This window comes from Cnephaeus nilssonii, assembly GCF_951640355.1.
Source record: "Cnephaeus nilssonii genome assembly, chromosome: 16".
NCBI classification, from domain to species: Eukaryota; Metazoa; Chordata; class Mammalia; order Chiroptera; family Vespertilionidae; genus Cnephaeus; species Cnephaeus nilssonii.
Window position 1 is genome coordinate 60,178,064 of NC_137087.1, and position 25,514 is coordinate 60,203,577.

At 58.7% G+C, this 25,514-nt stretch overlaps 1 protein-coding gene across 2 annotated transcripts in view; it reads right to left on the reverse strand.

Annotated features, from left to right (window-relative positions):
- Positions 1–15,820, reverse strand: part of DOCK1 (dedicator of cytokinesis 1) — a 305,409-nt gene extending 289,589 nt beyond the window's left edge. The window contains exon 1 of one of the 2 annotated variants that reach the window (XM_079793187.1): positions 15,618–15,820. In XM_079793187.1, coding sequence (XP_079649313.1) covers positions 15,618–15,663 — 46 coding nt within the window. In that variant the 5' untranslated portion in view covers positions 15,664–15,820. The remainder of the gene's footprint in view (positions 1–15,617) is intronic. The other variant, XM_079793188.1, reaches the window with a different exon arrangement.
- Between the last annotated feature and the right edge of the window lie 9,694 nt (positions 15,821–25,514).

Genomic DNA, 25,514 nt, shown 5'->3' on the forward strand with positions numbered 1-25,514 from the left:
GGATCACCCGGAATCTTCCACCGACTCCTCCCACTTAAAAGAGGAAGTGATCCTGTCCCACTGGACAAGGAGGAGCAGGCTGGTGTTCACCTGGGTCCTCCTCCTCCTCCGGGCCCCGCCCTCCCCGGGGCCCCTCCCTTCCCCTGGCCCCGCCCTCCTCCGGGGCCCCTCCCTCATCCAGGCCCCGCCCTCCTCCGGGGCCCCTCCCTCATCCAGGCCCCGCCCTCCTCCGGGGCCCCTCCCTCATCCAGGCCCCTCCCCCTGACCCCCCCTACCCCTGGCCCCGCCCTCCTCCGGGGCCCCTCCCTCATCCAGGCCCCTCCCTCCCCCGGGGCCCCTCCCTCATCCAGGCCCCTCCCCCTGACCCCCCCTACCCCTGGCCCCGCCCTCCTCCGGGGCCCCTCCCTCATCCAGGCCCCTCCCTCCCCCGGGGCCCCTCCCTCATCCAGGCCCCTCCCCCTGACCCCCCCTACCCCTGGCCCCGCCCTCCTCCGGGGCCCCTCCCTCATCCAGGCCCCGCCCTCCTCCGGGCCCCTCTGACCTGCAGAAGACAAACCCTCACAGCAGGACTGTGTCTCCAATGGCCTCACCGTGCAGGTAAGACTCCGCCATGAGGCGCTGTGGGTGCGGAGGCCCAATGCATCCCAGCATTCACAGAGACCGTTTTTATCAGCTACAGTTCCCCGCAAATAAAGCCACACTTCCACCCAGCACACCTGTAAGAGCTGCACACCTCAACACCCTCAACCCCAGAATCCGCCCCCACACCCCCCACCCCCCCACTCCCACCCCATGGGAAGTGGCACCGGCAGACGCACACCTGGCCCATTTCTCCGCTGGGCTCTGGGGAACAAGCCCAGTAAGAAAGCCCCTGACCCGGGGGAGTGTTAATCCCGACAGCACGAAGGGGCAGCAAGGAGTGTTCTCCCAGCTCAGAGGCGTGAACCACAGCACGGGGGTGAGGTTAATTCTAAATGATACAGAACCTGCCCCGGGGGGGGTGGGTTGGAGGGGGGGTCAGGGTTCACCCCAAGTCCAGTGCGACTGCAGACCTTCTCTAAACCTGCTGGGACCCAGGACAACGACCACCCAGCCCATGACAGGTGTGACAGAATCAATGCTGACGCAGTCACCTGCACGGGTTTTCACGTGTACCCCACACCTCCGGGCACGCCGGGACCACGGCCCCTCTGCCTCCCAGGACGACGGCGCTGACACATCGGACCCCCCTTCTCCCTGCAGACCCCCCGACAGAGACACATCCGGAACAAGACAGGGAGATGCCCGAGGAATGTCAGTGCCCGCGGCCGAGCTCCTGCGCGCGGCCTGGTGAGCTGTAACCGCCATCCAAGCCCAGACTCCACAGATGAGCCTCCCGCTTGGGCCACGCTGGGGGAGCACTCGGGGGAAGAACGCTTACAAATGGGAGCGAGGAGGCCCATTTCTCCGCAGTGGCTGGTAGGGCGGGAGTGGGAGCCTTAATAAAGCCGGGCGAGCTTACAGGTCAGTCTGTGAGGGCTCAGGGGGCAGAGCCCAGCCATCGGCCCTGGACACAGCTCGGCAATGAATCACGCAGCGAGCGGGGGGCGGCCTCCACAGAGCAGGGCCCGTGAGGGGCAGGGATCTGACGCCCACGCTCTCCCCGCAGGCCCCTGTCCCCGCCGGGGAGCCCGCACTCAGCGGGGTTTATATCCCGAATCCAGGGACCACCTGCCCCGCCCCATGTGCCTGCTTTCAGCTGCCACAAACCCCGCTGCTCCCCCCAAACCTCGACGCGCAGGTCGCTGCGCCGAGAACCCTAGTCCCTTCTCCTCGCCGGGAGCCTCCTGCGGCCCCCGGATCGCCAGGGGGGACACTTGCCGGGGCATTCCCACGCTGTCAGCCCTGAGTGGTGCCCCCGCCTGGGCAGTAGGTGCCCTCCCTGTCAGAGAGGCCTCACTCACGCCGCCATCAGAACCACCCGGTCCCAAGCCCGTCTTCCCACCAGACAGGGGGGGACACCAGGCACCGGGGGCTGCCAGGTCCTCACTCGGGCCTCAGCCCCTGGAAGGGGGTCTCCACGCGGGCGTCTCACTCAGGGGCAGCGGATGACAGAGCGAGGGAAGCAACACAGACATCCTCTCCGAGGGAGAGAGGCCCCACCCACACGAACAGGTTGACTGTGCAGGACGACGGCCCGGGACATGCCAGGGGCTGCCCCGCCGAGGGACGGCGGTTACGGAGCATTCTGCGGCACGTCCATCTCCGGTCGGCCAACGTCAGGCAAATCCCCCCCGAGAGGAGGAGGAGGAGGAGGAGGAGGAGGAGGAGGAGGAGGAGGAGGAGGAGGAGGAGGACGACGACCCAGGAGACTCTCCCGCCCCGGCCCACGCGTTCGCACCTCCGACTGTGGATGACTTCCTACGAGATCACACCAGCACAGGGCGCGCCCTCTCTGGGCACCGTGTCCTCTGAATGCGGACAGCGGGCAGGGCACGGGGAGCAGAGGGCTGAGGTGGGCCACGAGGGGCTCACGCATCCCCCTGCCACGCGGCTCGCCCAGGGACCCCTCCTCGCCTGCGTCTCCAATGGTGTCTGCCCAGCCCTCTGCGTCGGGGCGGCCACAGGTCACTGCTGGGGCACAGCGGCTTCCCGCACGCGCTCTGCAGGCGCCACGTCCAGAGACGTGCCCGTGAGCCCCGGGCGGTGAGGAAGAACACCAAGGGGTCGGATGGGGAGTGAAGATGTCAGGAGGGCCCGGCTGGGTGGCTCAGTGGATGAGCATCGACCTATGAACCAGGAGGTCACAGTTCAACTCCCAGTCTGGGCACAGGCCCGGGTTGCGGGTTCCATCCCCAGTGGGGGACGTGCAGGAGGCAGCCGATCCATGATTCTCATCATTGATGTTTCTCTCTCTCTCCCTCTCCCTTCCTTTCTGAAATCAATAAAAATATATTATAAGAAAATCAAAAAAGATGCCAGGATGCTACCCAGCTCTAACTCTGTGTGCGTGCGTGTGCATGTGTGTGCGTGCGTGTGCATATGTGTATATGTGTGTGTGCGTGCGTGTGTGTGCACGTGTGTGTGCGTGTGTGTGTGTGTGCGTGTGCGCATGTACACATAATTAAAAGTTTTAGGCCCTGGCCGGTTTGGCTCAGCAGATAGAGCTCAGCCTGTGGACCAAAGGGTCCCAGGTTCAATTCCGGTCAAGGGCATGTACCTCGGTTGCAGGCTCCTTCCCAGCCCAGGCCCCGGTCAGGGCTCGTGCAGGAGGCAACCTGCATGGTGTTTCTGTCCATTTTTGTGTGAGCATTAACAAAAACCAAACAAAAAGGTACCTTAGAAGACAGGCAGAGGGCAAACGAGGCCCACTGCCCAGCAAGGCGGGCTGTGGAACCTGGAAAACGTGCCTCAGCCTCGGGGATGAAGGCGGACGTCTGTATACGGGTAAAGAAATGGTGGCCGGACGGCACGTGAAGGAAAGCGCACAGAGCCACCGAGCGTACCTGCGGGCGAGCAGCAGGCCCTGGCAGGCAGGTGTAGCACCGATCTCACACCGGGAGTGTGAATGCAATACGCGTGTGCACGCTTGTCCATGCTCTGTGCTCGGGGAACGCGCTCCGCCTACACTTCACTTCCCGGGACTCAGACTCTTCACGCCGAAGGCCACCCACAGGGTCAGTTTCCAGCGCCTGCCCTAAGTCACAGGGGTCAGAGGGCATCCCCTGCCCTAAGTCACAGAGGTCAGAGGGCATCCCCTGCCCTAAGTCACAGAGGCCAGAGGGCATCCCCTGCCCTAAGTCACAGAGGTCAGAGGGCATCCCCTGCGCTAAGTCACAGAGGTCAGAGGGCATCCCCTGTCCTAAGTCACAGGGGTCAGAGGGCATCCCCTGCCCTAAGTCACAGAGGTCAGAGGGCATCCCCTGCCCTAAGTCACAGAGGCCAGAGGGCATCCCCTGCCCTAAGTCACAGAGGTCAGAGGGCATCCCCTGCGCTAAGTCACAGAGGTCAGAGGGCATCCCCTGTCCTAAGTCACAGGGGTCAGAGGGCATCCCCTGCCATAAGTCACAGAGGTCGGCGAGGGAATGGCAGGCAAGAGCCCCCCACCCCACCACACCTGCTCCCCCCGGGACCTGCCAGTCAGAAGGCAAGTGTGGAATGGAGATTTATTTCTGTGCCACCGGAGGCGACCCGGCTGAAGAGGAGGGAATCCAAGGCAGCTCCCGACTCTGCTGAGAGGAAACCGCTCAGCCCGTGCCTTCCTTCAGGCAGAGCGCCAGGGGCCGGGCGGGGCAGGGAGCAGAGCAAGGAGCACAGCCCAGCCCTGACCCCCGGGCCCCTCTGTCCAGCCGGCACGTGGTGAGTGAGTGCCTTCTCTCCCGGAGACCGCAGGGAGCTGTGGGACGGCGCAGAGCTGCCTGCGGGAGGCCCCCCATCCTGCCGGGTGAGTCACGCAGGGGTTAAGGCAGAGCTGAGCTTGGGAAAGCGAGAAGAAGGCGGAAGGCGGATGGAGGGTGTTTGCAGAGCGCTTATGCAAAGGCCCTGGGGCCTGCCAGAACACGCAGGGCGGAGTGCCTCCGCGTCTGCGTAGGAACATGCCGTCACCGAGGCAGGTCAGCGGACAGACGGAGTCCCATCCCTCCTGCAGGCCGGCGTCCCCGGGTCTCCGTCCCCCCGCACCCTCCCCTCGGCTTCTCCGAGCTGATCCCGGAGGCAACAGCCCCAGAAAACAATCTGACGAAACTTGGCGGCCGGAGGACCGCGACGCAGTCCCGCCTTTGAGAAATGGCCAGAGCCCACACGACGGGGAAGGACTTGGAAGTAAATCTTGTGACGGGAACAGAAGCGGAGCAACCTGAGAGGAAAATAATCGCGTTCCCCTCGGGCTGACGCATGGTTCGCCCCCGGAAAAGTCCATTACGCTGAGGAAAATGAAGTACTATTGAAGAAAGGGGGGAAGGAGGCTTGATAACTGCCTTTACGGCGGCAAATAAAACGCCAAGAGCAGAAGCGTGGCTTCCCGTGTTGCTCACGTGCCGCGGCGGCCTGGGGACAGTCCAGGGTTTCCCTCTGCGTCTTTCCTAGGACCTGACCTCTCCGAACCCGGCTGACACACAGCCGCCCAGACGCCAAAGCCAAGGCACCCCGCGCCACCCATCAGGCTTCCTGGCCACCCCCGTCCCAGCCCTCTCACCCCCCACCCGCCTTCAGGAGTCAAGCCCTGCGGGTGTCTGTCGCTTCTCTAACGTGGTCAGAGCACAAAGAGGAAGCAGCCAAGGGTGCGGGGCCGCCAGTGGCTCGGGAACCCTTTGAAGTGTCCCCCGGCCTTCTGGCCCCGTGCCCAGCGAGGCTGCGCCCGGCACTCTGCCGAGGTGGTTCTCAGGGTTCCTCCTGCCTCCAGGGACGCGGCAAGTCCGCGCTCTCTGGGTCGTCCCACCGAGGGGAGGGGTTGCTGCTGGCGTCTAGTGTGTGGGTGCCAGGGATGCTGCGAGGCACCCACAATGCACAGAGAGCCCCTCAGGACCCGAATTCTCCAATGCAGATGTCATTCGCACGCAGGTCGGACACCCCACCCCCACCCCGTGCATCCCCACCTGGGCGCATGGTCCTGGCTGCGACCAGGCAGCCTCCAGGGCAAGTTCCTTCTGGGCGGTGACCCTGACTATTCCGAGGACAAGGCACTGAGCCTCCGACAAGTCACTTCCGGGCAGCACCCTACCAGGCCAAGCTGGCCCCTCGCTCGGAGCCACTGACCATGACCACACCCCTCCCGGCCATGCACGGCTCCATCAGCCCAGGCTCTGCTTTAGGGGCTCCAGTTAAGAAATGAAGAAGGGAACCTTTCTCTCTCATGTCTCTGTGGCCCAGGTCACACTCAGGTGTCAGAGAAGCCGAGACACACTTACAACCTTCATCCCCATTCACCTCCTCACAGGTCAGCTGCCCAGGTTCGCTGCTCATGCAGGAGGCTCGTCTGCTCGGTGTCCATCAATAACGAGACAACCCGTGTCTCACAAACACAATAAACATCACAAAACTGCAGGAGAAGCACAGCGCACCGTGCCACGCGCCGTTTCCACTGAGAAGCCGCTCACGCCATCGCCACAAGCTGCAAACTTCCTCCCAGGCAAGTGAGCAGCAGCCGGGTGAGCCGATGCCAGTAACTTGGGGACCGGCAGCCCTGTCCTGAGGGCGCTCCCGCCCCCATCAGCAGACAGGACCTGGCTCCCGCCCCCATCAGCAGACAGGACCTGGCTCCCACCCTCAGGGAAGGGTCTCGCCCTCAGGGAAGGGTCTCGCCCCCAGGAAAGGGTCTCGGCTGGGAGGGTAGGTAAGTGCCCCCCAGGCCGGATTCCAGGTGATTCCAGGCATGCTGGTTCCCCTGCCAGGCTTAAGAGCGAGCGCACCACCTTCCAAGCCCAGAAGACCCCAACAGAACAGGATGAGGTCCGGGGTGCTGCGAACATTTAGGACAACAGGATCCCAGCTGGCAGCCCCCGGTGGGGAAGGCCGTCGGAAAGCGGCTCGCCCAGTGCTCCCGGCTCCACGGCCCGCGCCCAGGAGCACCTGTGGGCTCAGTACACAGTGAAGAACATCCGAACACACAGGACACCCAGGCACCATCTGTCCTCACTCACATCTCGCCACGGGGTCGCGGGGTCTGGACACCTGTGCTGACAGGTGACTCCCGGGACGGGCAGGTGTGGGAACCTGCACCCTGTGCTCACGGCCTCCAGGGCTCAGGGTCCCTCAGGACTCGGCCCGACCAGGGGAAGTGAGCGAGACAGGGACCCGTGAGCTGATGCCCACCCTGCGCTCCGTGCGGGGCCCCAGGTGTGCTGGGTCTGGCCGGGCACGGCGCTCCGGGCACAGAAATGTGAGCACACCCAGCAGCCAACCCTAACTCACGACCGTCACGTTCCTATATGAAAGCGGACCTAACGTGTCCAAGTAAGTTAACAATATCGCTCAAGAAGGCATGCACACGTTCTATCCCACTCCCGAGGAGAGCAGCGGCAACTGCACCGCCGGGAGACCGGGAGACTCGGGGTGACGTTTCTGATGAGAGGTTTACCCAGGGGAGCTTCAGGGACCAGCCCCCTTCGGGACCCTGGCCTCCGATGGAACGAGAAAATTCTAGGAAAGCCGTGAACATCTCCAGGACCCGCCCAGTTCAACAGCAGGGCTGCCCAGCAACCAGGCCCAGTGACTTAGGCCCAAAGGGAGCCTGGGGGGCTGGGGAGCGGCTTATTCAGCTGGAGCAGCGGTCGGCAAACTCATTAGTCCACAGAGCCAAATATCAACAGCACAACTGAAATTTCTTTTGAGAGCCAAATCCTTTAAACTTAAACTTCTCCTAACGCCACTTCTTCACAATAGACTCGCCCAGGCCGTGGTATTTTGTGGAAGAGCCACACTCAAGGGGCCAAAGAGCCGCATGTGGCTCGCGAGCCAAGGTTTGCCGACCACTGTGCTGGGCGCTCTCTGTCCCCAGATCTGCCCAGCAGGGCGGGCGTCATCGCCGACTTTCCGAAGGAGAAGGCTTCAGGGAAACTGCTCGCCCCCCACCCGGCCCCTCAGCAGGAAGGAGATGGCCCGAGATCCCAGGAGCCACCTGTGCGGCTCCAAACCTGCGACCTTCTGGCATATTCCATATATTCTCTCTCCATGGCACCCCGATGAGACTTTAACAAGCTGACGGCCATCGGTCCAGGACGAAGCCGACTGCCTTTGGAGGGCAGAGTGGCTGTGTGCACACACATTCAGCGCCCACCGGCACGCAGGTCAAGGTTGAGCCCGCCCCCCTCCTCCTAGGAATCGCTGCAACTTCCTGTCCAGGTCTCCAGCCAACACCTGGGCGTCTCGTCCGTCACCATCCGATTACAAGGAATGTCCAGGTTTCAACACAGACACCAACGCGAGTCCTTAGGTTAGATTCCATCAGCCTGGGGACGGAAGTGGGTTTTATACTGCCGGCTCCCACCTCTGACCTCTCACCTCTGACCTCCCAGGTGTCCCCAAAGCACTGGGAACCTGCCCCCTGACAGAAAATATCGCCCAGATGGTGGCCACCAAAGGCAGAGTGAAGAAAGCTGGGAGGAAAATCCTTACAACGTGATGATCAGAATGTTATGGGCGAGGCGTGCCCCCAGCACCTCAGAATGTGACCGTATTTGGAGAGTCTTTACAGAAGTGATTAAGTAAAAGTTTAATAAATGAAAATAATAAAAAACTTAAATAGCAAGCATTCCTGTCTTATACCCTTGCAGATGGCTAACAGCAAATGTTAGCATTTCTGGCACTTTAATTCTGTCTGCCACAGCTCAAGGGCATGTGGTCCAAGTGGAATAACGGAAACTTTCAGAAAACGTGATAGAAACCACCTGAGTAAAGAGTCTTATGTACAATGAAGAGCGTTCTCCACTCCTGGGCTCGGAGCAGAGCTAAGCATTCCGACGACATACACCAACACAGACGTGGGAGAGCATCTATAATAAACACAGCAAAACATAAACACCTTAGAATGAAAGTGTGTTTCTGTTGCCTTTATAAGATGTTCTCAAAATTCAGATTTTTCTAGCAACTGCAATGGCTTTGCAGAGAAAATGTTGCCAAGAGACACCTGTTGGTTTAGTTGCATGTCACTCACCGTTCCGTGGGGCTCGGAGTGAATCTCCTTGACAACGACATAGCTTTGGGGGGTCTGGAGAATGGCCCCATTTCACTGTGCTCATGTTCGACGTTTCATCATAATTCTGTTTTCCCATAATTCTGCCACTTGAACTGAATGCCCAATTAAAACGCTGCTCTTCTGTTTTTTATGAGGTTAAAGGGAAATGGATTCATAGCGTGGGCCCTGACCCAATAGGAATGAGGTCCTTACAAGAAGCGATTAGGACAGACACACCCAGAGGGACAACCATGAAGGAACAGCCCACCGCGGACAACACCCCCGCGTGAGAACAGCCCCCCGCAAGTCCAGGAGAGAGGCCTGCTGGGAAACCCACCCTGCCAACACCTGGATCTCGGATTTCCAGCCTCCGGACTGTGAGGAGAAAGAACTCTGCTCAGGCCCCCAGTCCCTAAGGCAGCAAAGAACACACACACTCCACACCTTGGGGTTTGAAGGACCGCCCCCGAGTGCTTCCCACCACATTAACCCTTTGCACTCGCTTGCTTTTTTCTCGATTCCTTTATTCTACTCGGGATTTAATTTTTTAAATACCCCAGATTCTACAAAGCGCGGCAGTAGAATAAAAAACTGGAGTTTCTTTTCATACAAACTTATTTATTTGGATTTTTTTATATTTCAAATTATTGATACATTCAAAGAGTAATTTTAATCTCGACATCCGAGTGCAAAAGGTTAACAAAAGCAAACGTAGAAAACATTCCGCTGGTCTCTGCATAAGGAAGTTCCCAAACTGCCTATAGCAGGGGTCAGCAAACTCCTTAGTCCACAGAGCCAAATACCAACAGTACAACGATTGAAATTTCTTTTGCGAGCCAAATTTTTTAAACTTGAACTTCTTCTAACGCCACTTCTTCAACATAGACTCGCCCAGGCCGTGGTATTTTGTGGAAGAGCCACACTCAAGGGGCCAAAGAGCTGCACGTGGCTCTCGAGCCGCAGTTTGCCTATCACTGGCATATAGGCACATTAGCCCCACCCCTCAGCCTGGCCCCTGAGACAGGTGCCTCATTGGCACCCCATCTAGGACAGGTGGAAACTAGAGCTGGCCAGGTTCACACGTGCACCGGTCCCAGGAATGAGGCGTGCCCACCACGTCAGGGCTCACACTGGGACTCCTACAGCTGGCTGGGTCCCCCTCCTGGCTGAACTCCCTGACGACCTGCTCAGGACCGAACGCGCCTGAGAGTCCCCGGCTCGCCTGGAATGCAGGCTCCCCTCTCCCTCAGGACCTGCCGCCAGCCGCCACTCCATACCCGCTCTTCACACTGGACTCAGGGCCCTTCCGGGAACAAAGCGGACAATTTCACAGCTCGGTGGCCCTGACCCCGCCGCCCCTCCCGCCAGCACCACCTCCACCAGCAGCCTTCCCTGGCCCCGCGGCACAGGCACCTGCCCGAGGGCCACCTCCCAACCTAAACCAGGATGCCCTTCCAGGACGGGCTGCAAACCCCAGCCACAGTGACAGCCCCATACCCGCTCGGCTAGCCGAGACAGACCACAGGGACACCCACCCGCTGCTGAGGTGACAGGTACGTGGCTGCTGGGAACGCGGAGCAACACAGCCACTCTGGAACAGTCCGGCAGGTTCTTAAACAGCGAAGCATGCCACGACCACAGGACGCGGCATCTGCGCTCCTGGGCGTGGAGCCCAGCAGGGGAAGGCTTACGTTCACACAAAATCCTGTGCGTGGACGTTCGCAGCAGCTTTATGAGTGCTCGCCAAGCCCGCGGTCCTGCGGTGGGGGAGTGGGCCCGGCACACCACAGGCCACTCCTGAACGAAAAGGACCCCAGCATCCACGCGTACAACAGGCTGTTGAAAACCCAGAGGCGAATGCTGCTTGGGGGTGTTCCTGGACCACTGTGGAGATGACAAGTCACAGAAACGGAGAACCATGGGTGTTTGCTGGGGTTGTGTGGGAGGGAGGTGGGTGTGGCTCCAGAGGGACAGCAGGAGGGGTCCTCCATGACAGAGATGCTCTGTATCTTGACTGCATCCATGTCAACAGCCTGGTTCTGACAGTGAACTCGATTTGCAAGACACAACCTTGGGGGACATGGTGATGGGTACATGGGGTCTTGGTATTATTTCCTACAACTACAATTACCTGAAAATACACAGTGAAATAAAAGGGAGGGAGGGAGGGAGGGAGGGAGGGAGGGAGGGAGGAAGGAAGGGAGGAAGGAAGGAAGGAAGGAAGGAAGGAAGGAAGGAAGGAAGGAAGGAAGGAAGGAAGGGAGGAAGAGAGGAAGGGAGGAAGGAAGAGCATGCCAGGTGCTTGGGCACTGATACCCTGGCAGTGTCTGATGTTCCCGGCAAAGGACTCGCCAACTGCCCTGCTCTCTTCTCTCTCCATGGTCTCACCACCCGCACCCTCAGGGGTGAGCAGAGAATAAGAAACAGAACTAGTCCCACACTAAGACAATCCCGAGAAGATGTCTGATGTTCTAGGCCCGTGGTCGGCAAACAGCGGTTCTCAAGCCACATGCGGCTCTTTGGCCCCTTGAGTGTGGCTCTTCCACAAAATGCCACGTGCGGGCGCGCACATACAGTGCGATTGAAACTTCGTGGCCCACGCGCAGAAGTCGGTTTTCGGCCTGGGCGAGTCTGTTTTGAAGAAGTGGCGTTAGAACACTCAAGGGGCCAAAGAGCCGCATGTGGCTCGCGAGCCGCGGTTTGCCAACCACGGTTCTAGGCAAACACTGGCACAATAAATTTTAAATTTTTTATAATGTTTCCAAAGTAAAATCCGGTTTGTAGAAATATCATACGCCCTAATTTGGTTTTTCCTGCAACTCCAGTGCACGAAAATGCCTGCATTTCTATTTACCTACGATCCGATCTAATTTTCCTCCCCAAAGTAGCAGCGTGCTTGCTGCTCTGGATAAGAAGAGAGCTCTCCCTGCAGCTCCCACGTCCCCGATGTACTGGGCGGCACACGGTTCCCAGCAATTGTCTGCACTCAGAGCGAATCCGAATGCACCGAACCGTCCTCCCCGACACCAGGCGAACGTCACTTCCCCCACACACAGGGGCCACACACCCCATTAGGAAGTCAGCTTCTGACCGAGGCTCTTCCAGCGCCCGGGCGGAAATCCAAGCAGGAAATCGCTTGTCACCACACTTCTAAGCCGTGCTTTATTAAATAAAAAATTAATAACTCGACGACACTCCGTGCTTATCTCAAAAACGGCTCCGTGCCTTGCCTGCTTCATCTCCAGGAATCCTCGCTGGTTTCCACGGGTGTCGCTCCACTTTCCGATGAGGAAACCGAAGCTAAGAAGGCATGAGCCACCTGCTCAAGGGTCACTTAAGAGCCGGGAGTTACGGTGTCGGGGTGCCCGGCGCGCACAGCTCTGCGTGGAAGGGCCTGCGTGGAGAGCGCACGGCTGGTCCGCCTGCTTCATGATGAAGCCACTCCTGGCCACGCTGCTCTCCACACACCCGTCCCTGTCCTACGGCTGCCATGACAAACTGCCACACCGGGGCCGCTTACATCCGCCCACCCAGCTCAGCTCCCCCAGACACCTGGGCCAGGTCTGCAGGGGTCCGCAGGCTGGGTGGCTCGGGGACGCCTCTGTTTCCAGAAAGCACCCAGCTGGGATTGGAGCACTGAGCTCCTCCTTCCTTGCTGGCTGTCAGCTGGGGGTCGCCTGAGCTCCCAGGGGCCTCTCTCTGGTCCTTGCAAGGGAGCCCCTAACTCTCAGGGGCAGCAACTACCCCCTGAGCCCTTGCCAGGCTCAGCATCTCTCGAACACGTGTCCATCTTTCTTCTGGGTCCCTCTTCCGTGACCAGGTAGAGGAGGCCCCTGCTTATGGAGCCCGTGTGACTCCTGCAGGATTCACCTCCACGTCTCAGGTACATAACCTCCGTCATCAGCAAAGCCCCCCCTGCCGTGTCACACACGTTCACAGATTTTGGGGATCAGGGCTCGGACATCCGGAGCGTGCTGCCCCACACGCCAGCCTCAGGGTGACTGGAGAACAGGCTGCCAATTCCTGCCCAATCCTGGGATCCATGTGAGCATCACTGTATGGGTGCTGGGACACAAGCCCTGCCTACCTGGGGGAGGGGAGGGGGATGGAAAAGTTCATCTGGCCCAGCCACAGCTAGGTCAAAGTTCATGCCTGTGTTAATAAGCCAGATCCCTAAGCTGACCCTCCCAACTCAAAGACTGGTAAGTCTCAGGGGGAACCCCCACTGGAATGATTAGGGGAGGCAGGGGCGGGGAGGCGGGACCAGCATTTCCTGCGGAAGCAACAGGGCCAGCTATTCACTCCTTTCCCGATTTTACAAAATAAATAACTCAAGTGTCTCATCTCCAGACAAAGCTGCTAACAGAGTCCGAGCCCTGCACACAATGAGCTGTGATTCATGTTTCCAAATGAGATGGAGTTTTATCATTTTCTCTCCCCTCGTGATTCACTCGTCCGCCAGGCCAGTGGCCAGGGCAGTGGCCCACGCTCAGGCTCCCCAGCCCCGGCTCCCCAGGCCCCGGCGGGCCACGCAGCCCTGCGGTCGGTAAGGGAGGCGGCCAGTAATTTTCCCTCAGGCCGCAGCAGCCAGGGAGCCCGGGCCGGGATCCTCCATCAGGGCTTCCCTGTCCCCCAGCGCCTCCTGGAGAGCCAGCGGGAGCCTCCCAGCCCAACTCCCAACACGTGCGCATGCGCCCTCCTCCCTGCGCCCCGCACAGCTTCGGAGCCCCAGGCCTGGCCCCCGCCCCCTCCCCGCACAGGGGCCTCTGGTCCCCTTCAGAGACGGGCGGGTTGTGCAGGGGAGGCCTCCTCTCCACCTGGTGCGACCAAGCAGAACAGCCCAATCCTCCCCCGACAGCCACTCACACCCCCCCTAGAGCCTGAACCGCCCGGAAACACCACCCAGCATCCTTTTCTTCGGCAACTTTCCAACACAGAGTGCTCTTAAAACCAAAGCGTTCGCCAAAGCTGCAATGGTAGAAGCCACCACAGTGAACGGTAGGGAAGCTTCCAGAAGGTGTGAGACTTGTTGCCGCGGGACACAGCTCTGTTGTCACCCACAACCGCCTCCCCAGCATGGAGATCCTGTCCCCTCCACCTGCAAACCTTCCCTCTGGTCTTTTAGGGACACGAGAGTCAAGCTACTCAGAGGTGTCGACACCTACAGCGTCCACCCCGGCACCACCCGCCTGCGTGCCAACGAAGGGATGAAGGGTCTGAACGTGCGGTGCCCCCAAGAGAGGCCCTCCCCCAGCTCCGCCTGAGGAGCACCCGGGGGCCTGCCTGAGCTCTGGCCAGGGTCAAGGCCAGGTTCGAATCCAGACTGTAGCCATCACTCCTGTGAGTGTGGGTGAGCCTCCGTGCAATGGGAGTGGCGCAGTTCCCAGCACAGACTGAGGGCCACCCCTGCCCCTCCCTGGCCCTCCCTGCCTCCTGCCGGTCCCCAGCCCCAGGGCCCAGCTCCTCCCCCATCTGTGGGTGCTGTTCCCAGTGGGTTTGTGCGCGGCTCTCTCCTCACACATCACCCCAGCCACTCCCCTGGCCATCCATCGCAGGCAGAGTCTCTGTCCCAAGCCTCCCTCTTCCCATGCAGACTCGTGGGGACATTTCTATCAGGAGGTGCCCAGGTGCTGCTTACTGGCTCAGCTCCCGGCCAGGACGCCCACTCTGCCGCTGGCTCTGTGCAGGAGCCTGAGCCTCAGTTTCCTCATCTCTACAACAGGCGTGGGAGGGGGCTCAGCCAGCACGTCCTGAAGCAAGGTGGCCCCGGCTCCAGGTGTGGAACAGCTGGTGCGACCCAGGCCAGCCCGCAGGCCACTGTCCAAGGGGCCCCACTGCAAGTCCCAGACACTGCGCAGAGATGAGTAACGGAGTCACAGAAGGAGAGCCCTGGAGGCTTCCTAAGGTCAGGGGGTCAGAGGGTCAGAGGAAGGGACCAGCAGTGGGCCTGGGCCAGACACTCCTGGGGTCCGGGCTGGGCTGTAAAGGTTCAGAGGTGGAGGCCAGGGAGCCTGAGGAGGACACCGCCTAGCCCGAGGGGAGGCCAGGCCAGGCCAAGGGCAGAGGCCATAGGTCAGAGTTCGTGGGGCTGCCACACAGGAAGGAGGAGAGTGAGACCCAAACCCTGCAGGAAAGATACTGAGACCAGGAGCAGCCACCCCAGGCTGGAGGCCGGAGGGCACGTCAGAGATGGCAGGAACCCAGCCCCCGCCCCCCAGCCCCCCAGTCCCCCGGGAAGGACAGCCCAGCGCACAGGGGGCGCGCGTTTGTTTGGCCACCAAGGAAAGCCGGCTCTCTGGAATGCGCGCTGGGGTCCGAGGCATAAACTTGCAGCCAACTCCCCCTCCCCTGCCCAGGAAGTGACAAAGAGCAGTGGCGCCGCCGGAGCAGTCCCGCCCTCCCGGCCCGGCCCCGCGGACACGGGCTGACACGGCGCGCTCGGCCCGGTTCTGCAGGGTCCCGGGCTGGGCTGGGCCGCCCGGGGGCGCGCACTTCCCGCGGGGGGAGAGCGCCGTCTCCGCGCGGATCACGGCAACTTGCGAGGGCTCCCCGGCGCCCCGGACCCTGCACACAACTTCACCCCGACGCACGGAGGCGCGGCGAGCAAGGACGCGGGCTCCGGCCGGGCCCAGCGCCCAGCGGGCGGAGCGGGACCCCGACTTGGGGGCGACCCCGCGGCTGGAAGGCTCGGTCACGGGGGGCGCCTGCCCGAGCACCGGCGGTCGGAGGGGACCCCCGGGAAGTGACACAACACCCCCCGCCGCCCCGCGTGTCCTCGGCCCGGCCCGCCCACGCTCTCGCGGGGACGGCGCCGCCCAGGGTCCGAGTGCGCAAGAGCCCGGCGACCCGGGGCGCGCGCGGGCCGGGCAGGGGGGCGCACACGCTCCCTCCGGGCGCCCTTTCCGGCCGCGGCCACGGGCCCCCGCGCCCGCCCGCCCGCCCCGCGCCCCGCCGGCCGGCTGCTCACCGACGCCGTACTTCTCCTCGCGCTTGGTGGGCACCCAGCGCGTCATGGCGCCCCCGCCGCCGCCGCTGCTCGGGCAGGAAACTCGGCGCCTAGGCGGCCATCTTCCATTCCCGTCGGGCGGCGGGATGGGGAGGAAAAAGTTTGTGGCGGAGGCGGCGTCATGGGGGACGGGGCGGGCGGAGCGTCGCGGGCCGGATGGGAAAGGCCGGGAGCGCCGGCGGGAGGCGGGACGGCCCCGGGCTGCGCGCCGCCCTCCCCGGGCCAGGCCGCCCGCGCCCCCGACCCGCGCCCTCGGCCACCGCCGCCCGCCCGCCCTGGGCACCCTATGTCCCCGCGCGCCCCCCGCCCTGTCCTCCTCATTCAGGGCCCACGGACACCCCCAAAGGAGCACCCAGCCCCCGCAGGGGCGTCGCCCTTTTCGTATTGGTGTGGGTTCCTTGATTCAGGGAATCCTTTGGGGACTGGATGTCCTGCAGTGAATGAGGCCAAGCCCACGGGGAGGCCGCATGAGGGTGGGGGCGGGGGGTCGGTGCGGGGTTCTAGGCGGCTTCGGAAGCCTGTAGGTGGTTTGCTGGGCCCAGGGTTGGAGGGGAGCCCCGTGATGGAATGCCACTAGTTCAGGTCCCGCCTCCAGGGAGAGTCCAGGAGCAGAGCACACCTGGGAGGTCCCCTGGGAGGAGCCTTCCCGAACACGTGGTTCATTCATTCATTTGACAGACACTCACTGAGCACCTACCCATGCCTGGGTGTGCCAGGAGCACCAAACCAGCCAGGCCAGGGGTGGGAGGCCAGGACTCAGGTAGCAACAGGTAAACAGGTTGCTCCTGGTGGTTGGGCAGGACACCTGGGCGATGGGCTCCACGCTGGTGAGAGCGCCTTGCAGGGAGGGGACCCCCTCCTGGAGTGTGAACAGTTCCCCACAGAGGCCAGGAGGGAGGCAGGCGGGCCTGAGGTCTCAGCCTCTTTGGGTTTGTAGAACCTCTGAGGCAGGTGAAGGAGGAGGAGGAGGTGCTGGCTGGGCAGGGGGCTTGGGCCAGGCCCAGGGCGGGCAGGCTCGGAACCCGGTCTCCACGCTGTAGGTCAGTTCTCAGACTTGTGTGGTTCTCACACCAGTAAAAGTCAGATTTCCTCTAGGAAAAACTTAGAACGCACTCACACACACACCTATTTCTTTTTACCATGATTTCAAAAAGGAACAGAAGGGTTAGAGAAGATGGCCTCCGAGTGAAGGCAGCCCATTAAACGGAGAAAATCTGGTGCCGTGGAATGTTAACTGACTGTCTCGTGCCCCCAAGAACCAGTGACAATGGAGGAGGAGGCCAGGGAAGGATTGGAGGACAGGAGGTAAAGAGGGTGGAGTCGGGGCAGTCCTGGGGAGGCGTCTGGGAAAGGCAAGTGGGCCACCATTCTGCAGAAGATGCCCGTGTCCTGGGTAACGTATGACCTGAGCGTGGTGGTGAGTCAACCACAGACTCCTAGCCTGTTACAGGCCTGCCTTTCTGATAAGGAAGTTACATCCCACAGAGGGAAGGAGCCTGGGCTCCAGTCACACGCACTCAGAGCCTTCTGTGGAAACTGGAAACCGCAGAGGCTCGGGCCTGGTGACTCTGACCCCTTGAGGGCCAAGCAGCTGTGAGGGCGCCCTACAGGAGGAGGAGGGTGCTCTGAGACAATGACTACCCCAGGTCAGGGCGGCTCCCCCGAGAAAGCCATGCGAGCCGGGCTTTAAGGATAAGCAGAAACTAGCTGAGGGACCAGCACGTGCAAAGGCCCTGGGGTGGGAGGAACACACGCCTTCCAGGAACTGAAAGGCCCGCACAGCGAAAGCGTGGGGAGCAACGGGAAGGGGGCACCGAACCAGCCGGCACTGGCAGGGCCTTCTCGGTCCCGCTCGGAATTCAGATTCCGCCACGAAAGCCTGGAAAACAAATCTCAACTGTACTCACCTCCTCTTTCAAGCCCAAGTTCAATTCTGCGTGCGGGGCTATGTTACCCACAGGCGGGCGTAGAAGCCGGTCGTGTGACGTCGTTTTTGAGAAAAGAAAGAGCGATCTAATTAATGCCAAGTTGGCTACCAGGAGGCACCGCTCAAATCTGCCTCTGGGATCCAGGGTTCGAGCAGGTTTAAGGGGTTCCGGGGAACAGGTCTGAGAAGCGCTAGCGGGCAAGATTTAATTGCAGGAACTAGAAACTTGGCCAGGTATCCCGGACCAGGGGCGCTCCCTTCTGAAAGATTCCGGGGTGCAAGTTCCGCTTCTGTCCCGACCCTTTGGTTCCGGGAGGCAAGGGGGGGGGGCAAGGGAGGGCACACTTTGGTTCCGGGGCACTGGAGGTCAAAGTTCGGCCTCTGTGCATGCTTTATGCTCCCAGCAGGCCTGTGGTTTCGGCCTGTTGTCTCTGAAGAGCAGCTCAGTATCTCCTTAGAGAGGGCGGGACCCTTCCAGGCTGGTTCTGCAGTTACAGCCCTGCCGTGGGGACCGTGGGGACCGTGGGGACGTGGAAGGCCAGGCCTGGAGAGTCCCGCCCGCCCTGCCCGGAGGCCTGGCCTCGCCACCAAAGAATGGCTCCGGGCCTCTCTTCTGCTTCCAGGCCTCCGGGGCCTGGTATTCCGACGTGTAAACGAGGGGTCGCTCCTGAGGCCCGCAGGTAAGACTCCAGCTGCGCACCTGACCCTCCGCCCAGGTTCCGTGAGAAGCTCAAGTTCACATTTCCCCGAACGGTTCCCACTTTCCTTCCTATGAAGCTGGCCCACTGAACATACAAGTAAATGCGTCGCGGGCTGTGTGCGCTGCGTGAGGCTGTCAGAGGGCACATCTCCAGAGGAGACAATGCGGCTTCGGGCCCGTGGTCATGGGGTGCGGCCCAGTCCTGGCTGAGAAGGTGTGCCTGTGGCCAGGTGCCCACAGCTCTCAGACGGTTCGTCTGTCTCTGCCGTGGTCTCCTCCTGCGGATCTAAGCCGAGTCCGTGGCCCTGGATCCTTGCCCCGTGGTTGCAAGAGGTCGCAACCGGCTCCATTTCTGATTCCAGGAGCCCGAGGGGTCAGCCAGGGGCATTTTTAAGTCCTGAGTGGACGTGGGGGGCCACGGGTCTCAGCCATGCCCCCGGGCGCCGTGCAGGACTTGGGTCTGGGCCAGGCTTGCAGGTGGGACCTGCCCAAGAGCAATGGATGGCCCAGCCCTCAGCCTCGGCGGGAGTTGAAACTAGCGACCCCCCTCCCATGACATGGGGTCATGAAAAAAGCATCATCCACATTACAGTTCAAATGTTTGAACATTTTTCATTTGAAAAAGATGTTCATATTCACCATGCACACTCAGGAGTTAAATTCAGCAAATGTTCGCCTGGTGGAGGAGGCAGTGAGTGTTGGGGACGGGGCGTATTTCGTCTGGAGGAGGGGGCACAGATGAGAATGGGAATTTTACATACTTTGTTTTTTTCAATGTAACAAGTTTTTTTGTTTTTTTTTTAATTATTTCAGAGAGGAAGGGAGAGGGAGAGATAGAAATGTCAATGATGAGAGAGAATCATGGATGGGCTGCCTCCTGCACGCCCCCTACTGGGGATTGAGCCCCACAACCTGGGCATGGGCCCTGACCTAGAAGCGAACCATGACCTCCTGGTTCATAGGTGGACGCTCAACCACTGAGGCACGCCGGCCGGGCAGAATTTTACACACTTTAAAAAGGGATGTGCCCTAGCTGGTGTGGCTCAGTGGATTGAGTATCGGCCTGTGGACTGAGGGGTCCTGGGTTCGATTCCGGTCAAGGGCACATGCCCGGGTTGTGGGCTCCATCCCCAGTGTGGTTCGTGCAGGAGGCAGCCCATCCATGATTCTCTCTCATCATTGATGTTTCTGTCTCTCCCTTCCTCTCTGAAACCAATGAAAGTATATATTTAAAAAAGTAAAATAAAAAGGGATGTGACCAGATTGCTTGTCGCCTGAAAGGGAAGGAACGTGGTCTCGCTGTGAGGTGTCTCGTTGCTGCCCTTTGACCCAGTGGCAGATCTTGGCATCGTAGTGGGTGACAGGCGTGTGGCCACGCAGCACGAAAACGTATAATCAGGACTTCCCACCCAGCTCTCGGCTGACAGGAAGCGGAGGGGACGGAGGCACCACACGAAATGGGGCCCATGAAGCTGGAGTTGGGCCCTTCGGTGGGACGCCCACAGTCCGCAAGGCAGTGCTACTGACAAAGAGAGGGTCGATGAGAAGGGATTTAGATTTTTAGAAGGCCTCAGAAATATAACATTGAAGTACAAAGCCTGGGCCGGGGCTGGATACGTACCCCTCTTAACAAACCACTCCAGAAGATTAAGGACAAGAGGGGCGTTAAAATCTCTTTTAAATTTAGTATTTACTTTGTTAGGTGCAATAACAGTATCACTGTGGTTATGTCTGGATAAAACGTCTCTGTATTTCAGAGGTGCACGCTGAAGTGGTTAGCATGAACTGTCCACGGCGTTACTTTAAAATACAATAGAAAAAAATACAGAGGGAGTAAAGTTGTCCAGTTTGGGTGAGGGGTCTGAGTGCTTTATGTAGCTCTCTACTTTATATGCATATATGCATGTTTGAAATCTATTATAAAATAAGGTCAGAGTGGGGAAAAGGAAGGAAAAACCGGCCTGAGAACCAGGAGCCGGACCGCCCTCCCCTGTAGCTCAGGCTCCGTCTCTCGTCCCAGGTGCGCTGCTCAGCGTTCTCCAGGAGGATGATCAGGGCAGACCTGGTGTTCAACGTCAACCCGCTCCTTGGAGCAAATATGTTGTTCAGCAGAGGATGCTGCGTGTGCCCGGTGGGCAGATGTGACCGTGGATTGAGTGCAGACCGCGCAGTCCTTCCCACGCTGAGCACACGCAGAAGTGGGCTGGGGGCTGAGGGCCGGGGCCAGGCCACCTGCAGGGGTGGCGCCTCCGGAAATAGTCTGCCCTGGATCTGGGCTGCAAGGCCTGAGGTGGTCCTGGCTTGCCCTGGAGGCTGGGTCCCCAGCCCCCCACTCCCCTGGGCCTCAGGGGCCTCAGACGGGGCAGGGGAGCCATTCATAGGATCAGCCAGACATGTGACCAAGACCAAGACCTTGGCTGCTGTCTGACTCTGGGCAGGTTACCTGGCAGCTCTGAGTTTCTTTGTTGTTAAAAACACCTGGCTTCTCAGGTGCCGTGAAGATTTAATGGCATGACGGTAGCGGAGCTTAAGGGGGGTGGGGGCTCCAGATATCAGGCATTTCCCAAAAGAAGGGAGACGGACGAGGGGAGCCCCACGGTGGGTTGGCTTCCAGGAGGCAGCGTCTGGGAAGGAAGCTAAGAGGGGAGCAGGAGGAGCCGGGGAGCCCTCACAGCTTAGGAACAGCTCCTTCAGGGAGAACGTGCCCCTGAAGCATTAGGGTGACCTGTGCCTTAGGCGCTGTGGTTGCCCATTTCACAGATGGGGACACTGAGGCCCCAAAGGCTCTCTGTAGGGTTCACAGCTGAAAGGCAACAGAGACGGGCTTGAACCCAGTCCGACAGAGGGCCAGGCGTGAAGACAGGGAGAAGACAGCTCCTGAGAGCCGGGAGAGGCCTCCGGGGAAGTCGGCTGTGCTGACAGCTCATTGCCCCACTCGCGGGAAGGGTGAGAGGGGCAGTAACAGCGTGATGAGAACCGCAGGTGGGATGGGAACTCGCAGGTGAATCCACCTGAACATGACGGGAAAACCATTCCGTGATGAGAAAAAGGATTTAGCAAAAGACAGTGGGAAGCCGCCTCTGGAGAAGTTATGTTAATAGCCTCCATGACTTGAGACTGGGAAATAAACCGTAATAGTAAGCTATCTCGGCACATCAGAAAAGTGAAAGGAAGAAGAAGGACAGCGTGTGACTGTCCGGGAGCCCCCGCGTGCCCCTTAGGGCTGAGACATCGAGGTGCAGGGCCTCGTCCCGACCCTGAGAGCCAGGCCATCGACGGCCCCTCTGCTCAGCTCATTGCCCGGCGTCAGGGAGCGGGACACCCCGTTTGTGCTCTGTTGGGTGTGTCTCGGGCGGGGCGGGCTCACTCCTCTCACCTGTTCTCGGGCTCCGGTTTGGGGGGATGGCTCAGATGTTCTGGGAGGGAGAACGGGGCAGACTGGGCGCTGGGAACGCCAGGGCCCGTGTCAGAGCGCGCTGACCTGCTTCCTCCCCGTGCCTTGGCGTTCCTGCCAGCCCCTGGCCTTCCGGGGTCCCCTCCTCAGAGGCCTCCCTCTCTGCTCTGTGCACGTGGGCCTTTGTCGATTAATCCTAAGGTGACGCTAACCACGTAGCTCAGAGCTTTACTCCTGTTCTCATTCACATTCGCAGAGAGGCGACCCCCCAATAACCTGGTGTGTGTGTGTGTGTGTGTGTGTGTGTGTGTGTGTGTGTGTGTTTCACCCTCTCTACAGTGTTTATCAACAGATTTGTTTACCCCATTACTAGTCTTTGGAGCTCAATTGATTTCTTCTTAAACTGGTCAGGGGTTCTTGGTAGAAGACAGGACATACTCTCCACCTCACACAGGGGGACATATTGCTCAGAGCGTAAGCCACTGTGTCAAGGACCTTACACCCGAGACAGCAGGGCTGTAACCCCACCACCTACTCTTCAGTGGAGCCTGCGTGTTTATGTTCCTGGAATGCTGGGAAAAGGGGGCGGGAGCGAGATATTTGAGATAGTAGCTATTTAGGCTGTTTGCTAAACCCCTGGCTCTGTGACCTCAAAGACAAGGTGCGATGGGAAAATCGTTGGCCGAGCATGAATGAGTCAGGAAGCGCCCCTAGAATTAAGTGACCAAGTTTTCTTCGAGGATCTTACGTGAATTGCAGTTGCAGAAACACCCAGGCAATACCCGGAATGTTCCAAAGAAAACGAAAATTTGAGAGTGTTTACAGGAAAAAGCAGATTCCCGAGAAGAATCCGCGCTGTGCTCTTAGCCTCTGGATTGGTCCGAAGTGGCGATCTTCGTGTCCAGTGGTCTGGGCGATGGCATCCCTCGCCTAAGTGCTTCAGGTTATCGAGGATGTATGTCCATCTACGCACGGATGCACGACTGAGAAGCCCAAGTATTAAGTTCTCAGGCTGAAGTAAGATTAAATCAATTACTCGGGTTCAAGTAGCTTTGTCAGCTCGATGGTAGTGACTTCATTTTGTTTCTTTTTTTAAAAAAAATGTTTTTCATTGATTTCAGAGAGGAAGGGAGAGGGAGAGAGAGATAGAAACATCAATGATGAGAGAGAATCATTGACCGGCTGCCTCCCGCACGCCCCTGACTGGGGATCGAGCCCACAACCCGGGCATGTGCCCTTGATTAGAATCTAACCGGGACCCTTCAAGTCCACAGGCCGACGCTCTATCCACTGAGCCACACCAGCCAGGGCCATCTTGTTTCTTCAGTCCTTCCCCAGCAGCCTGCTGAGGGCACGGGGCAGCGTGTACAGAGGCCAGGCGTCTCAGGAGAGCCCTCCACGTTCACACCTGCTGAGATCCACTCACGGTTTGAGGCCGGGAGCCCCAGCCCAGCTCGAGTCCAGGCTGGCATGGATGTCCTTAGTGACCCAACGGGCTTTTTCTAAGGAAATGACAGCACCTCAGACTGCCTCTCTGTTCCTCTCAAGCAGATGCTAGAGGAGCAGCTCTGGGTTCTGCTGAAGAACCATGACTCAGTCCTCTACCGAGAGCAGGGCGTGTGGGTGAATTTCTCCCTCTGCGGCCCGGACACGTCTGACAGCCTGAACAACAGCAGGGAGACGGCTCTGTGTGCATCCTGGTGCCGGGGCCACGTTCCCAGCACGGCTTTCAGGGCGCCTTTGTTTTATAGAAACTTACGCCCTAATGTATGGATCAGCACGTGAGACAGAGCCGGTTTTAGCTTTCCGAAAGGATACTGGCCTCGTGGGACAGACCTTTGTTGTTGCTTCTAAAAATCTGTTTACTGGAAAATAAATCACAAATACAGGAAACTATACAAAGATCAAACATATGGCTTAGCGAATTATTTCAAGGCAAACAGTATCAGGTTAAGAGAGAGGATTCTAAGGACCCAGACAATCGTGTGGTGAAGGCCTGGGGGGTGAGTGCAGGGTGGAGGGGGTCAGTGGGGGTGAAAAGGGGACATCTGTAATATTTTCAACAATAAAGATACATTGAGAGAGAGAGAGAGAGTCCTGGCTGGTTTTCTCAGTAGATAGAGTGTCAGCCTGAGGACTGAAGGGTAGTGGGTTCAATTCCCCATGAAGTGCATGTACCTCGGTTGTAGGCTGGATCCCTGCCCCGGGTCAGGGCGCATGACTGGAGGCAACCAATTGATGTGTCTCTCTCACATCAATGCTTCTCTCTCTACCTTCTTCTCTAAAATCAATTAAAATCATTTTAATATATAAAAATGTGTGTGTGTGTGTGTGTGTGTGTGTGTGTGTGGCCTATAATCAGACATTTGTTTATCCTATGTTGAGTGCACAGCAAATTCAGAATAAAAATACTAATCCTAACACAATCATATTTAAAATATTTTTTGCAAACTTTTCCACCATCTCTCCTCTCCCATTAAAAAAAACATAGTTGTCTCCATCCACATTGGCACAGAGCATCCTCATGATTCCCACAACCTCCCTCTTCCCCCTCACTTCATCTCAGTCCTGCAGGGAATATGCTTGTTGCTCACCCCCAGTCCTGAGGCTGATGAATGGCTAGTCATTTGGGGGCGTGAAGCTTAGTCTCGATTAAATTTCTCAGGAAGAGCTCATGGGAGCCCATTGGTTTCCTGCTCGTTCATAATAATGTGTGTTTATATTTGAGAGTCGGTTTTGCTGGGTATAAAATCTTATGGCGTATAGTTGCTTTCTTTGAGTTTCTTAATATATGCTCCCTTTTCTTTTGGAAGCAAGCATTGCAGTTACAAAGTCTAAAGATTGCCTAAGTTTCTTTCCCTTCCAAGTCTCCTGTTCTTATTTTTGTAAACTCAGCAGAGTTATTAGACGATGCCTCGGTGTTAGTCTTCGGGGTCAGCAGGCTCAGGTGCATGGTGCACTCTTTCAACATGCAGCTTCCCATCTTTTTGTTCATTTCAGGGAGTTTTTCCTTTCATTATTTTTAAATATTTTTCTCCCCTTGCTTTGACTATCCTCTTAATGGACTCCGATTATCTGTATGTTTAATCTTCTTTGCCTATCTTCCATCTTGGTTACTTTTTCTCAAGTCTTTTTTATTTCTTTTTATTAATTTTTTTAGATCTATTTCTTTTTAGGCATTCTTTTTGTCTAGTCACTACTGTGTCCCTTCTAATTGAGTCATTTTTTTAATGTAAATTTTTATGACTTCTCATTCACCTGTGAGTTCCATGATCTCATTTCTGAATTTTCCTAAACGTTTACTCCTATGTCCTATCACTTTAGCGTATTTTGGAACAATAGGCTCATTCCGATTTGTCCTTTGGTCGTACCTTTCCGGCATGCTTTGATTGTCTGTGTGGATGTTCCTCAGCCTCTCACTCTCTTGTTCCTACAGTCATTGTGTGTGGGATTTGACCTTGATCCGTGCCTGTTGCTGGCTTGTAAGTGGAATTAGTTCTCGGGGAAAGTTTTCTATCCCCACAGAGCTCCCTCTTCCGTTGTTCGTGTGAATTGTTCGTAAATATGGGAAAGTTCCCTGGATCCGTTCCTCTTCCTCACGGCGCTCCGGATCGTCTCTCATCTGTGGTCCCCGTCCTGATCAGTTTTCATCCCACCCCCTGAGGTTTCTCCTGTGTGTGCCTGACCAGGACGGCCCCTGCCAGGGCAGTGTTGTGAGGTCACAGGACCTGAGCTGCCCAGGCCCTTCTGACCTTCTTCCCATGGGCCCCTTGCAGCCACGAGCTGTTGGAGGGGGCCAGACCCCTCCTGACGTCAAGTGCTCTGCTCAGACTTCCC